Below are 16542 nucleotides of genomic sequence, written 5' to 3' on the forward strand. Positions count from 1 at the left end.
AAAATGCCTTGTTTAAAGAGACATGGCTTCATCTGCATTCACCAATACAAGTAATTTGTGTTTGTAAGTTTTAGAGAAATAACTTGATAGGTATTAAAGAGTGGAACAATAGCATCCACTGAAGCAAGATGAACGGCAATAACAACGGTAACAGAAGTCTGAAAATTTGAAACATCCATGGTGGTAAGATTTTGGCTAACATCAACAGGAGCAGAATGCATAACAAAGGAATAGAACAAGTTTTGCAAGGACATGATAAGAGCAAGGGAAGCCTCTAATGCACGGGGAAGAGAAAGTCTATAATGGTGGTGCAGTAGAGGATAAGGTTTGCACCGGTGGTGCAGTAGAAGCAGAGGAAGTCTACACTAGTGGCCGAAAAGAAAGGTCCATTAAAGAGAAGGAAAAGGAGTTTTACGTTATTTAAGGCTCTTATACCAAGTTGAGAATAATAGAAGGCTTAACTTATTAGTTAGTCAATCTTTTCTATTTATATGTGTAGGATAATATACAATAGTAAGGGTAAAGATTACAACACTATGGTAGTTTTATAGTATTTCCTATATATATACATTCTATAATACTAATAAATTTACAACTTCTTAAAAAATATATAAAAAGTAATCTAAACAATTTAAAAGAATTAATATATTAATAATTGTATATGTGCCAGCCCTACATCGGTTTAGAAGATTTGAACATATATATTTATGTCTAAGAAGTCAAGTGAGGTTGCACATACAAGCCAGGAGCATCTTTTTTTTCTTTAACATGGAGTACACCCACACTAGATTGATTAATTTATATTGATTAAAAAGGACAAATAACGTAAGCAATGGCCTATAGTGTAATGGAATTCCACTAATTAAGATGCCAAAAACGAATCCCCATGTCTATCCAACTTTGTATGTCTCTCTGGGTATCCCTATAAATACATGCCATTCTACAGCCCTAGCAATCTCAAAACCATCTACTACATAATTAAGACAAATCTCTCTCTTAATATAACTTCATTAATTCATGGCTTCCTTGGCATTTTCAGCCAAAACTGTTCGCTGCATTTCACCATCAAATGCAATGGTTTCTGATCAGTATGAGAGCAAAAGAAGAGGGCTTTCCTTTGGTAAGGGTATTTTCGCAAGAAAACATGACCCTCGAGACTCAGTGGTCACTAAAGTTGCAACCCAAGCACCAACCGTGATTCCATCACTAGAGAAGGAACTTGCTGGTGATAGGAATCATGTTGCATGGACTAGTGTCCAGCAAGAGAGATGGGAAGGAGAGCTTGTAGTTGAAGGAGAAATTCCTTTATGGCTGGTATGTAGAATCTTTCAATTACCTGTACGGCTATCACAGACATTATATATATATATATATATATATATGATTAGCAAGGAAATACCTTTGGCAAGGATTTATTTTCTCATCATCAACACAATTTCATACACAGAAAGATGTATAGCAACTTACCATCAAGATTTTCATTTGTTAATTCTCTCTTATTATGTTCTTGCGTTAAGCTACATGACATGAAAACCTCGAGCATTTGTTAGTTTGAGATTAATTCGTTCTTTTTTCAGCATATAAAATGAGCTACAAATAGCTTTGTCATGTAACTGGTCCAAGATATGGGAGGAAAGAATCCATATTTTATTAATTTTACAATAATCCTTTTATTTATACTATATGACTCATCGTGGCGCTCAAATCATTCCTTGCCCTTCATTCAGATGTAAGATCGAGCTACTGCGCATCCATATAAAGAATATTTTCCGAACTTTGTAAATCAAGTAAATATCATACCATCATACAACATACAATATACACTACTATTACATAGAATTAAAACAAAACGTATCTCCTGACCTTAAACGGAAGAGTTAAATTTAAATCCTTGTTTTAATTAGTGTTGGTTAATCTCCTGAATTTGATTTCATGCAGAATGGAACGTATCTTAGAAATGGTCCAGGCCTGTGGCACATAGGAAGCTACAACTTCCGGCACCTTTTCGATGGCTATGCCACGTTAGTCAGACTCCATTTCGAAAATGGTCGATTAACAGCTGGCCACCGCCAAATCGAATCGGAGGCTTACAAGGCTGCAAAGAACAACAACAAACTATGTTACCGTGAATTCTCTGAGGTTCCAAAGCTTGATAATTTCCTCGCCTACATAGGAGAGCTAGCTAACCTCTTCTCCGGGGCATCATTGACTGATAACGCCAACACTGGCGTGGTCAAGCTCGGCGATGGACGTGTTGTTTGCTTAACAGAAACACAAAAAGGGTCAATAATTGTTGATCCAAACACATTGGACACATTAGGAAAATTTGAATACAGTGATTCACTAGGAGGTCTAATACATTCGGCTCATCCAATTGTGACAGACACTGAGTTCTTAACTTTGTTGCCTGATTTGTTGAAGCCTGGATACTTGGTGGTGAGGATGGAACCTGGAAGTAACGAGAGGAAAGTAATCGGACGGGTGGATTGTCGTGGAGGGCCTGCTCCCGGATGGGTCCACTCGTTTCCGGTTACTGAACATTATGTGATAGTGCCAGAAATGCCATTGAGATATTGTGCACAAAATCTACTAAAAGCTGAGCCCACACCATTGTACAAGTTTGAGTGGCACCCGGATTCCAAAGGGTTTATGCATGTTATGTGTAAAGCTAGTGGCAATATAGTAAGTCCACTCTCTCCTCTCTTAAATCATCATCATTATTAATTATGATCAGGACCATTAATGGTCATATGATTAATCATATTGCAAGTTAATTTATGTGTAGATTTGACTTTATATGGTATTATTTTTTGGGATTTTTGAAGGTGGCAAGTGTGGAAGTGCCTCTATATGTAACTTTCCATTTCATCAATGCTTATGAAGAGAAAGATGAAGATGGGAGGGTGACTGCCATCATTGCCGATTGCTGTGAGCATAATGCGGACACGACTATTTTGGAGAGGCTGAGGCTACAAAATCTTCGGGCTTTCATGGGTGAAGATGTCTTGCCAGATGCTAGGTACGTAATTGATTAATTAATTAATCAATCTCCCTTTTATCGTTAATTTATTCTTTGTCAATGATGTTATGCTTATTGTAAACAAAGACATGTATATGTTTGTCAAAAACTATTCTATCATCATTTAGTTAATTTGTCCTCTTTATGTAGTTGCTCCACAATTAATTATTATACTTTTTTTTTTTTTAATTTCTTCAGTTCGGATAATGAGCTCATGCATGACGTTGAGCTGAAACTATATATTTAAAGAAATTTACGTTGTCTAACAAAGAAGATGTGGTTTTTGATGCCATGATATAGAGTAACAACTAGCTAGATGCATGGGAGAGATTAATAATTTAGTGTTGCACGTATTTGTACGTAGGGTCGGGAGGTTCATAATTCCTTTGGATGGGAGCCCATATGGAAAATTGGAGGCAGCATTGGATCCAGAAGAGCATGGGAAAGGAATGGACATGTGCAGCTTTAACCCTGCGTATTTGGGCAAAAAATATAGATATGCTTATGCTTGTGGAGCCCAACGCCCTTGTAACTTCCCCAACACCCTCACTAAGGTAAGGGAGTGTTTGGATGTGAGGTAATTTATGTTTTTTTAAGTAAAAAGCATGTTTTTATAGTTTTTTTAAAATATATTATATTTTAAAAAAAAACCATCACACTTCCAAGCCAAACACCTTCTAAAAGTTCACGACTACATACCAAAATTACTTTCTATACATATATATTCCCTTCGACTTTCAATTTCTTGCAATTGGTTTTTTAATTTTAATTAAAAAAATGGTTTGCAATTTCATGCAAATGGTTTAACATCTCTTAACTTCTTGGAAGGTTAATGTTAATGTTGTTTTTGGTAAATACCAAACGTAGATTGATTTGTTCGAGAAGAAGGCAAAGAATTGGTACGAAGAGGGCGCTGTGCCCTCGGAACCATTTTTTGTGGCTCGCCCAGGTGCTACAGAAGAGGATGATGGTTAGTAAATGCTATCACATTTTCTTGTTTACCAAACATTTTAATTACTATGAATAAGTACTCATCCTCAAAAAAAAAAAATAATCGAAATATGAGATCCATTTGGCTCGAAAGGGCTGTTCTGTACATATATTGAGGTTTGTCTATTCCTTTGCAGTTGAAAACCCTAACTGAAACACTTGTTTTCTTTTTTACATGTTATCAGAAATATACATGGATATTGTACAAGGAATTTGACTCATCCAAAGACTATTTTATAAACGAGCTACATGCTTATGTTCCCCCTGTAACCCTAATTATATCGAAGAAGAAAAAGTCCAATCAACAAAATTCAATAAGAGTATCACTTCTGGATATTGCTTTTTGATTTGAGTCTTGTTAACGTAACAAACACCTCAAATATTTGATTAAAGAATAAAGTTTAGCCAGTGACTTCTTGACTAAATCTTCTTTTTAATTATTAATTCTATGGAAATGGTCGCAGGTTTGCTGATCTCCATGATCAGTGAGAAAAATGGAGATGGTTACGCACTGTTACTTGACGGATCCACATTTGAAGAGATTGCAAGAGCAAAGTTCCCTTACGGTCTACCTTATGGATTACATGGATGCTGGGTGCCAAAGAAGTAAAATCATTGATCAATTGGAGTTGTGAGATTTAGCTATCATACCTCTTCAATTGATCACCAGTTCAACGCTGCTAAGGAGTTGCACCAGCAGAATGTATATATACGAGATTAAAGCATTACTACCCAATGATCAAATATCGCTGGAGTATGTTGCTGATGGTGATAGTTTGCATATATATGGCCTTTGTCTTGAGGAGTTGCAGTCATATGTTGTTGATGGCTTCTCGATATCTTACAAATCAAATGTATCTCGATTTGTCTGTGTAATTAAAATTACAATCTAGGTTGTTTCCTACAGTCATATGCAATTAATAAAGAATGATTTCTCCATACTGACCAGCTTATAAGAAGGAAAATTCAGAATGGAAACAGCTCCTCAACTTAAAATGAACAAGAACCAGAAAGGGAAAGAGCATAAAATCACTTCTAAATGGAAGAGCATGAACAATTAGGCAGAAAAAAGAAGAGAAGGAAATGGTTCTTGCTTAAGAAGTGAAGATCTGTTAGTTGAGGATAACTGAATGTCTTGGGTTTGGCCTTAGCCAACCTTTCCTATTTATATATGTAGGGCAGAATACGGTAGTAACCGTGGGGATTACAACATTGGATTAATCCTACATTACATTAATATCCTATGTATAGATATACATGATATACATTCTATAATATGCCCCCTCAAGCTGAGGGTGGAGGATCGACCCGAAGCTTGAACCTGAAAGCAGTAAAGGACGCAGCGGAAAGTGGTTTGGTGAAGACATCAGCAAGTTGATCCTGAGAGGGGATAAACCGAATCTGAATTTCCTTCTTTGCTACCCGGTCACGAACAAAATGATAGTCTACCTCAACATGCTTAGTACGAGCATGAAAGATAGGATTTTCCGAGAGATAAGTAGCGCCAAGATTATCACACCAAATAGTAAGAGCCGAGATGGAGGGAACCTGAAGATCTGTTAACAAATATTGAAGCCAGATGACCTCAGCAGTACCATCTGCTAAGGCTTTACACTCAGCCTCAGTGGAAGAGCGAGCAACTGTACGTTGCTTGCCGGATTTCCATGAAATCGATGTTTGACCAAAGAAAACAAGATAACCACCCGTAGACTTGCGATCATCAATACTCCCAGCCCAATCGGCATCTGTAAAATCATGAAGAGCAAAGGAGGTACCTCGAGTGATATGAAAACCATAAGATGTCGTTCCTTTGAGATAGCGGAGTATGCGTTCAACAACAGCCCAATGGAAATCTGTAGGAGCATGCATGTACTGACAGACTCTATTAACAGCAAAACAGATATCTGGGCGAGTGAATATAAGATACTGAAGAGCACCCACAATTTGACGAAACCGTGTGGGATCAGAAAATGGATGATCCGGCTGTAGAGCAAGTTTAGAGGGAGAAACTGGAGTGTCAACCGGTTTGCAGGAAGTCATACCAGCCCGAGTGAGGATGTCAAGAATATATTTTTGTTGGCGCAACATCTGACCCATACCTGTAGACTAAACTTCAATACCTAGAAAGTAGTGAACATCACCTAAGTCACGTAGCTTGAATTCAGAGCTTAGTAACTGGACTAAATGATGGAGCATGGCAGAGTTGCTGCCTATAAGCAGAATATCATCAACATAGACGAGAAGATAGAAGATATTAGTGCCATCAGATAAGATAAACAGGGAAGTGTCAACCTTGGAGGCAAGGAAACCAATAGAGAGTAAAAAATCACTCAGACGAGTGTACCATGCCCTTGGTGCCTGTTTTAAACCATATAGTGACTTGTGCAACCTGCACACATGAGATGGAAGAGTAGAATCAACAAAAACTTGGAGGTTGTTTCATGTAGACCTCTTCAGTAAGAACACCATTAAGAAAGGCATTATGAATATCAAGCTGATGAATCTTCCAATTGCGGGAAACTGCAATGGAAAAGACTAATCTGACGGTGGCCTGCTTAATAACTGGGCTGAAAGTTTCAGAATAATCAATGCCTTCCTGTTGAGTAAAGCCTCTAGCAACTAGACGGGCTTTATAACGTTCGATGTTGCCATCAACACGACGTTTGATGCGATATACCCATCGGCTGCCCACAACATTCATCGATGGATGAAAGGGCACTAGAGACCAAGTATGATTGGATCGTAAAGCCTTGATCTCATCACACATGGCATCATGCCAAGCCACATATTTATCTGCATCAGAAAAGGCAACAGGTTCAGAGGAAGGAGAGAGCAATACCCGAGTGAGAGCTGCATTAGCGACAGCAGAGGACACCATATTGGCATTTTTGGGCTGCCGTGATCAAAGGATCATAGGGTGTCGGCTGAGCACTGGCTGTGACGCAGGTGAAGGAGGCATGACAGAGGTGTCATGATGCAGTGGATAGGCTGAGAGATCCACCACCAGATTCAGTCCAGGAGACGAATCCGGGGAAGAGGCTGCTGCAAGTGGAGAGCTGGCAGTAGAGGCAGAGTCTGTAGAAATCAGATTAGTGGCAGAATAAAGAGAAGCTGAAGACGAGTCAGAGGATCTCCCACTATTCGCAAGGACTTCGTGCTGGAGAGTAAGAAACACTGAGCTGCAACTTGTATCTGCAACAGTATGGTTAGATAAAGATGCATGGGGTGAGCGGCAAGGGAAATATGGAGGCTATGGTGTTTGAATCGGCAGTAAGGGCAGGGCAGGGGCAGAGGCGGGTTGGGATGGATTTTGAGCTGTAAACAGTGGTGAGTGGGTGAGATTTGGGAGGATGGTAATAGGAGATGGTGTATGGGTTTGAGTGGGAACCGTGCAATCTGTTCAGATTTATCAAACGGAAAAACATTTTCATGAAAACGGACATGACGGAAGATATACATGCGATGAGATTCAATATCAAAACATCTATAACCAAGGTGAGAGGGACTGTAGCAAAAAAATACACAAGGAGAAGACCAAAAATCCAATTTGTGATTATTATAGGGACGCAAGAAAGGAAAACATAGACATCCAAAAGTACGTAAAAATTGATAATCAGGAGACCGTTGAAACAAACAATCAAAAGGAGATCGATTATCAAGAACAAGAGTAGGCATACGATTAATGAGATAAACCGAAGTATCAAATGCATAATTCCAAAAACAAAAAGGAGCTTTACATTGACCTAGAAGAGTAAGACCGGTTTCCACAATATGCCTATGACGTCTTTCTACCATCCCATTTTGTTCATGAGTATGTGAACATATCAGACAGTGATGAATACCAATAGTTTGGAAGAAAGTGGAGGGTTTGCGATACTCACCGCCCCAATCAGTTTGAACAGATTTTATTTTTAAAGAAAACTAACGTTCGACAAGAGTTTGAAATTGATGAAAAACAGAATAAACATCAGATTTTGCAACAAGTGGATAATATCATATATATTTTGTGTGCGCATCAACAAATATAAAAAAATAACAATAACCATCCGAAGAAAAAAAGGGAGCAGGACCCCACACATCACTAAAAATTAATTCAAGCGGAGCAGAAGTTTTGTGACCAGTAGGGTCGTAAAGACAAGCATGATGATTTTCCTAAGGGACAACTTTGACATTGAAAATTAAGACTTTTGTTGTTACAAATGATCTTATTTTTCGAGACTAAAAATTTAAAAATGCGGGAGGTAGGATGACCTAGGCGACGATACCACAAATCAGCAGAGGCAGAGGTGCAGGGAGACCAATAGGCTTGAGGAGTTGACAGGACGGAAGACCTGAACTTGGACAAAGTATAGAGACCATCTTTACTCTGACCTGAGAGAAGTACTTCATTGGTGTTGAGATCCTTGACATAAAATAGAAAAGGGTGAAATTCAAAATAAACATTATTATCGAGACAAAATTTCTTAACAGAAAGCAGAGGTTTCGTGATTGCAGGAACATGTAGAACATTGGATAAAGTGAATGAACGATGTAGGTTATATATTTTTGTATGGTCAATATTAGATATGGAAAGTCCCTTATCATCACCAACATGCAAATTATCATTACCATTGTATGGTTTTGAAGCAGTCAAGGTTGCAAGGTCGGGTGTGACGTGTTGGTTTGCACCGGTGTCCGAAAACCATTCAGCTATACCTGTAGGATTATGGAGTGCCAAATTGGCACTATGTTGCTGACCATAGCTACGTTGCTGAAGTTGGGAACACTGAGGAGCAGTGTGTCCGAAGGCCTGGCATAGCTGGCAGCGAGAATTGGATCCTCGACGCTGCCAATTTCCTTGCCAGCTGCTGTGTCGATTTTCGTTGCCAGCTGCAGAATTGTAAGTGTTTTGAAAGTTACGAAAATCAGACCTGGAGCCAGTATTTCAAAACCCTCTATGAGCGGTTTGTGGAGGACGCCAGCTGCCATAGGAACGCCCCCTATTTCGTCCAAACTGAGCAGAAGGCTGACGTTGAGACAGTAGTGCTGAAGGTGGGATGTTTGGCGTGGGCAGCAATGGTGCGTGAATGGCAGCAGATCCCATAGACAAATGAGAGGATTTATGAATAAATTCATGAGTTAGCAGATGACTAAGCAAATCTGCATATGATAGAGGTTCTGCCCTTGTAATAAGACTTGTTACTAAGTCCTTAAATTCTCCGCGAAGACCACGAAATACATAGAGATTAAAATTGGTTAGCGAGATAGGCCGGCCAGCAGCTGCTAGCTCATCAAATAAAGTCTTAGCTTTTTGCAAAAATTGAGTTACCGAATCATCACCTTGTCGAAGGTCTTGAAGAGAGCCATGTAATTGCATAATACGGGAATTGGATGTAGAGGCTAGAGCTTGCTCAAGTGTGAGCCAGACCGAACATGAGGTTGGACAATCAACAACAAGATGAAGAACTTCCATGGATAGCGAAGAGAGTAAGGCACTTAGAATTAGTTGATCCTGTTGTTTCCAACAAAGAAAGGATTGAGATACCTAAAGAGTAGCACCATCGGCAGCAAGAATATGTGGAGAGGGGCAGGAGTTTGAACCATCAACAAAACCGAAAACTCCTTGGCCTAAGAGATATGGCTTCATCTGCATTCGCCAATACAAATAATTGGTGTTTGTTAATTTCAGAGAGATGACCTGATGAGTATGGGAGAGGGACACGATTGCCACGGCAGAGACTGCGGTGGCTTCAGCAGAAGAAGATGGCAGCAGAGGAGCATTGTCCGGATTGAGAAGAGCATGGCCAATATTAGTATGTTGTGGCCATTGCAGAATTGAGGCTGAAGAAGAAAGTTGTCTTGCGGCTGAACAACCAGTGCTGCTGCAGAGGAGAAGAAATCTGCCGGCTGAGAAGAATCCATTGCAAAGAAGGAGAAGAAGTGTTTTAGTTTATTTAGAGCTCTGATACCAAGTTGAGAATAACTGAATGTCTTGGGTTTGGCCTTAGCCAACCTTTTCTATTTATATATGTAGGGCAGAATACGATAGTAACCGTGGGGATTACAACATTGGATTAATCTTACATTACATTAATATCCTATGTATAGATATACATGATATACATTCTATAATACTGTTCAGATCCAATGACAGGAATTTACAAGTTCCAAGGATTCAGCACTAAGAAAATCATGATCTTATTTCGCCACATAAGAAGTACTTCATCAACCTCCAAGAAAACATACTACGTACATGAGGGCTCAAATGATGTCTTCATATGTCAATAGGCTTATCAGTTTTGATGAAGGTGGTCACGAGTAATCTCACCATCCCCATTTATTTGATAAAAATTAAGCAGACATATCCTGTTAAAAGCTTAAGCTTTCTAACAGTTTTTTTCTTAGCCTTGGCACAAATTGCCCATTATAAAAAACAAAGTCGTAGAAGGAACAGGTGACCATCGCCTGAATCCTCGAACTGAGGTTGAGGAAAAGGCTGTTATTACCGAATCCCAAAACCAGGCTTAACCGTCAGCATCACATATTATTCTTTACATTATCACAACAGAGTTATTGAGTGTGTGGGTAGACAGAAGAGGAACTACTGTTCTAGTAAAATGGTAATCAATAATCTAAGATGGAAATCAATGTGAAAAACCTGCCACTCTCCCGCAGTAGCTGCTATCTTTTAATGGAGTTAGTGGACAAAATAAGACTCGTATCATGTGAAACAACCAGATCCGTAAAGGCTGTCCTTCACCATTAAGACTTCAACTCAATAGCGGAGAAAGCAACCAGTGAGCATTCCACTATTTCAGGTAAGGAGGACTTTAATTTAGCTTACATAAATTTTATGCCAAACTTTTCACAGAGCCTCCTACATGTCTAACGGTGCCTTTCAATGCTAGCCAACAACTTATTTTCACCCAGCCACAGAAATATGCAAAGAGCAAAAGACGACTCGTCGTAGCTCAGAGAACCATTACTATGCTAAATACTTATTTCCATGTTACCTTATATCACTGATTCACTAATTTTACTGATAGAAATTTCTATTGATAATTATGCTGATAATTTATTGTTATGTATGTTATTGATGGATTCATGAATAAAAATAGTTTATCAAAAAAATTCTTATTAGTAGTATTGGTACTGGCAATAAATTTATTGATAATAAATATAATATAATATAGATTTACAAACAAACAAAATACTTAAAAAAAAAAAAATATGCCCTAATTTTTCACGACTATATCATTAGTCATTATAAGATAGTGAAAAGAACAAAATTAAAAGTAAATTTAGCAACCTTACTCCTTTCTCTCGAGTTTATGACAATTTCTTTCAATAGTTTATGTTTTGTATGTTTATTTTGGGCTTGCTATCCCTAATCTAAAAACATAATTGAATGCTCTTTACGACATTTAAAAGTTGTAACTAAAGTATAAATTTGATCAAACCAAAAATTACTTGAAATTTCCCAAATTTCAAAAATATTTCGAATGCTTTTATCAAGCGATCAAATCATTGACTTAAAGATTAGTGTTTGAGTTCTAATTTTAAACTAAACCACCTTGACCTATAATTAATAAAAAAATTAGGGTTTGAGTTTTAATTTTAACCTAAACCACCTTGATCTATAAAAGAAAAATAGAAGAATGTCTGATCTCTAAAGCCACCATTTTTCCCTTTTGATGGTTATATAGAGGGTAAAGATACAAAAATAAAAATGATTTAATTAGTATAGTTTTTAATCAATGAATTATGCCATAAGAGCATTTTATAATAATTCACGTGGGAGATATATGATTTTTAAAATACTATATCATGTTCTAATTAGATAGAAAGACTAGGATGAAATTGTGAAGAAAATTTAGAGCATAGTTGAGTTTTTTTATGAGGATTCAGTTGTGAATAGTACTTTTATTAGCTAGTTGATACTGTCCTAAAGTTTCCATCATGGGAAAACACCAGTTCTATAAAAATTCAATTGCAAGCACAAGTAATGTTAATTTAGGGCATTCAATATACTTTCCCCCTTATTATAGATACTTGGTGGAGAAAGAAAACCATCAGCCAACCCAAATAATTATTTAAATCTAACTTAATTATTTTATGTGAATATTTTAACATGCAGCATATATCCATCACAAATGCATTTTGGACTTATATTGGTATTATTGGATTATGTAGGAAGAATACAATGGATTGGGTCCATTCTCATATGAATTGATATTTGAGGAAATCATAAAACAATTAATGAAACAATTTTGTGGCATGCGATAGTCACACAATCAGAAAATTAGGAAAAGTTAATAGAATATCTGTGAATATTTAGAAAAAATCTCATTGGTATTAATGATTGCCAAGAATATTGTCATCCAAAATATCTTGTCATGTTTTTTTTATTACATTATTTTCATCCATAATTTAGAATACTAATGGAATATTCACTTCCAAAAATTAAATTTTATAATCCATTGTTTATTGACAAATCAATCATATATATTTTTTAATATATATATATAATATATATATATATATATATATATATAATATTTCATTAGTAATTCCATTGAAGTTTTTCAAAAAAAAAAATTGTTTTGTTTGAAATGATCTCCAAGCCAATAATTACTCAAGATAAACCAACAATAAAAAAAAGTATCTCTAAAAATTGAAATGATGAACATAAATTAGAAAAACATACAACAAAATTATCCAACAAATATAAATATAATGCTTATAAAACACCGACAAATGTTTATGCATTTTAAATTTTGTTACCCAACGCAAGATCACATATAAATCAATTAATCACAGTTGAAAATAATAAAATGGCTTGACTTATTTCTTAGTCAACCTTTTCTATTTATATGTATGAGGTAGTACACGTCAATAACTATAGGAATCATAACATTGGAATAATCCTACATGAATTCCTATACACACACACACATTTATAATATGCCCTTTCAAGCCGAGAGTGGAGGATCGACTCAAAGCTTGTAACGAAAAGCAGTGAATGAAGCAGTGGAAAGCGCTCAGTAAAGACATCTGCAAGGTGATCCTAAGAGGAGATAAAAACGAATTTGAATTCTTTCTTCGCAACCTGGTCTCATATAAAAATAATAATCAACTTCAACATGTTTAGTACGGACATGAAAGATAGGATTTGCAGATAGATAAAGAGCATCAAGATTATCACAACAAATGGTAGGAGCAGAGGTAGACGAAATCTGCAGATCTATTAATAAATATTGAAGCCATATAACCTCAATAGTGTCGTCTGCTAAGGCTTTATACTCAACCTTTGTAAAGGAGTGAACAACTGTGCGTTGCTTGCCTGACTTTCATAAAATCGGTGTCTAACCAAAAAAAATAAGGTAGCCACCCATAGATTTGCAATAATCAATACTACCTACATAATATGCAACCGTAAAACCATGTAGAGTAAAAAAAGAACTACGAGTGATATGGAAACCATAGGATGTCGTACCTTTAAGATAGTGAAGAATACATTTAACGGCACCTCTATGAGAATCTGTAAGAACATACATAAATTGACAGACTCTATTAATAGCAAAGTAGATGTTTGAGCGTGTAAAGGTGAGATATTGAATAGCACCCACGATTTGATGAAACCGTGTAGGGTTAGAAAACAGAACATTTGATAGTATGGTAACTTTTGAAGTAGAAACTGGGGTATCAACCGGTTTGCAGGAAGTCATACTAGCCCGAGTAAGGATATCAAGAATACACTTATGTTGGCATAGCATCAAACCTAAACGGTGGACTGAACTTCAATACCTAGAAAATAATGAACTACACCTAAGTCACAAAACTTGAACTATAAGCTCAGTAACTGTATTGGGCGGTGAAGAATAAGAGAGTTGTTGCCCATAAGCAGGATACCATCAACATACACCAAAAGATAAAAGATATTAGCATACTTTTGAAACCCGGCCCGGCCCAGCGGGTTGACCAAGGACCCGGCCGACCCGAGGCTGGAACAGGGCTGGGTTGAAGAAAAAATAAAGGAAGGAAAAACTCGGTGTGACCTGACTGACCTAGCGGGGTTGAACCCGGCAAGACCGGCCACAAAACCCGTTGACTTTTATTTTTATTTTTTTTTACTAAAATAACATTGTTTTGATTTTAAAAAAAAAACATTGACCTGGCTGACACGGTCAAAACTCGGAACCCGGGCCTTGGATCGAGCCGGGTCTTAAAACTATGGATATTAGTACCAACAAACAAGATAAATAAGGAGGTGTCAACCTTAGAGACGCGAAAATCCAATTATAAGCAAAAAATCACTCAGATAAGTATACCATGCCATCAATGCTTGTTTTAAACCATACAAGGACTTATGCAATCGGCACATATGAGTGGAAGAGCATATTCAACAAAACCTGAAGGTTGTTTCATGTAAACATCTTCGGTACAAACATCATTGAGGAAAACATTGTGAATATCAAGTTGATGGATCTTTTAATTACACAAAACCACAATCGTAAAGATTAAGCTGACGATTACCTAATTAATAATCGAACTAAACATTTCAGAGTAATCAATGCATTCTTGCTAAGTAAAACCTCTAGCAATTAGGCGCGCCTTATAGCGCTCAATGTTGCCATCAACAAAACGTTTTATCTTGTACATCTATCGACTACCTACAACATTCATTGAAGGATAAAAAGAACTAAAGACCAAGTGTGATTAGAGTGCAAAGCTTGATTTTCATCACATATAGCATCATGTCAAACCTCATACATGTCAGTATCAGAGAATACAATGGGTTCAAAGGTAGGAGAGGACATTACTCGAGATGAAGGAGTAACAGCGATAGCGGAAACAACCAGACTTGCTGTCTTTGGCCACTATGAATAAAATACCATAGGGTGTCTAACTATAAGCATCGAGGCAGGAAAAGAGGATGATAAAATGGTATCCTACTACAACAAATAATAAGAGAAATCAACCACCAGATTCAGTCCAATCGGAAAGGTAGAGGAAGAAGTTGTCATAGTTAAAGGGTTTACAGTAGAGGCAGAACCTACAACAGAGATGTCACTGGAAGAAATTGGTGAAGCAGAAAAGGGACAGGAGGGTGACCCAATAGCAATAGAGATGTCTTGGTGGAAACTAGGGGGAACTGCATGCCTATCTGTACCTACAACAGGATGGTTAGATAAAGATGTATGTGGTGATAAGAGAGATAATGTGTGGTGCTGTTACGGGTGAGTAGAAAGTGGGCTATGTGTAATAAAGACATATGGGTGGGTTTTATAGTCCAAAGTGGTATGAAACAATGGTGAATATAGCAGATTAGGTAGGAGGACAGTGGCGGGTTGGTTTAAGGAGGGAGAGATTTTGTAATCTATTCAAATTTGTCAAAAGGAAACACATGTTCATGAAAACAGTCATGACAAGAAATATAAATGCATAAGTCTAAATGATGATTATGATAATGATGCAAAAACATAAAGCAAAAGCACCCAAAGGTACGAAAAAAAATGATAATCCAGAAACTGGTGAAACAAACAATCAAACATAGATCTATTTCTTAAGGCAAGAGTAAGCATGCGATTTATAAGATAAACTGAGGTTTCAAAAGCATAATTCTAAAATCTTAATGGTGCGTTACATTTTCCTAGAAGAGTAAGTCTAGTTTTCATAATATGTCTATGACGACGTTCTACTATGCCATTTTGTTCATGAGTGTGAGGACAAATCAGACGATGATGAACACCAATGGTCAGAAAGAAAGTAGATAATTTTTTGTATTCACTATGCCAATTAGTTTGAAAAAATTTAATTTTATTGAAAATTGATGCTCAATGAGAGTTTAAAATTTGATAAAAAAAAAAAAAAAAAAGAGTAAACATCAACTTGGCAACAAGTGGGTAACACCATATATATTTTGTGTACGCATCAACAAAGATAAAAAAATAACAAAAAACATTAGATAAAAAGATAGGAGCGGGACCCCAAACATCACTAAAAATTAATTCAAGTGGAGTAGAAATTTTGTGACATGTAGGTCTTAAAGATAGACGTGATGAATTTCTTAATTGACAAGATTGACATTGAAAATTAAGACCTTTGTTATTACAAGTAATCTTATTTTTCAAAACTAACAATTTAAAAATACAAGAAATAGGATGACCCAATCAATAATGGCATAGATCCGTAGAAGCAAATATGCAAGGAGACCAGTAAGCTTGAGGAAATAATGGGACAGAAGACCTAGTCAAAGCATAGAGACCATCCTTACTCTGACTGGAAAGAAGTATTGTCTTGGTGTTGAGATCATTGACATAAAAAATAAATAAGTGAGATTCAAAATAAACATTGTTATCAAGACAAAATTTTTGAACAAAAAGCAAAGGTCTCATAATATGTGGGACATGAAAAACATTAGACAAGGTAAAAATATGATGTGGTGTGTGTATTTTAGTATAACTGATATTAGATATGAGAAGTTCCTTACCATCACCAACAAGCAAATTATCATTATCGAGAAATGGTTCTGACCCTATCAGATTTGCAAG

The 16542-nt window shown here is 36.8% G+C and overlaps 1 protein-coding gene across 1 annotated transcript; it reads left to right on the forward strand.

The window, feature by feature from the left end:
* Window positions 1-976: 976 nt before the first annotated feature.
* LOC118053670 (carotenoid cleavage dioxygenase 8 homolog B, chloroplastic) lies at window positions 977-4950 on the forward strand. Its single transcript, XM_035064987.1, has 6 exons — window positions 977-1314; window positions 1939-2682; window positions 2826-3019; window positions 3384-3573; window positions 3887-3989; window positions 4474-4950. The coding sequence occupies exons 1-6, from the start codon at window positions 1018-1020 to the stop codon at window positions 4617-4619; spliced, it is 1674 nt and encodes a 557-aa protein (XP_034920878.1). The 5' UTR covers window positions 977-1017; the 3' UTR covers window positions 4620-4950.
* The last annotated feature ends 11592 nt before the right edge of the window (window positions 4951-16542 follow it).

This window comes from Populus alba, chromosome 18 (assembly GCF_005239225.2).
Source record: "Populus alba chromosome 18, ASM523922v2, whole genome shotgun sequence".
NCBI classification, from domain to species: Eukaryota; Viridiplantae; Streptophyta; class Magnoliopsida; order Malpighiales; family Salicaceae; genus Populus; species Populus alba.

Bases quoted from the DNA above. Each gene is read 5' to 3' on its own strand.
- LOC118053670 (XM_035064987.1), top strand. From the start codon at position 1,018: ATGGCTTCCTTGGCATTTTCAGCCAAAACTGTTCGCTGCATTTCACCA. The intron at 3,020-3,383 runs GTACGTAATTGA...ATTTGTACGTAG, and splicing joins GATGTCTTGCCAGATGCTAG to GGTCGGGAGGTTCATAATTC. The intron at 3,574-3,886 runs GTAAGGGAGTGT...TACCAAACGTAG, and splicing joins TCCCCAACACCCTCACTAAG to ATTGATTTGTTCGAGAAGAA.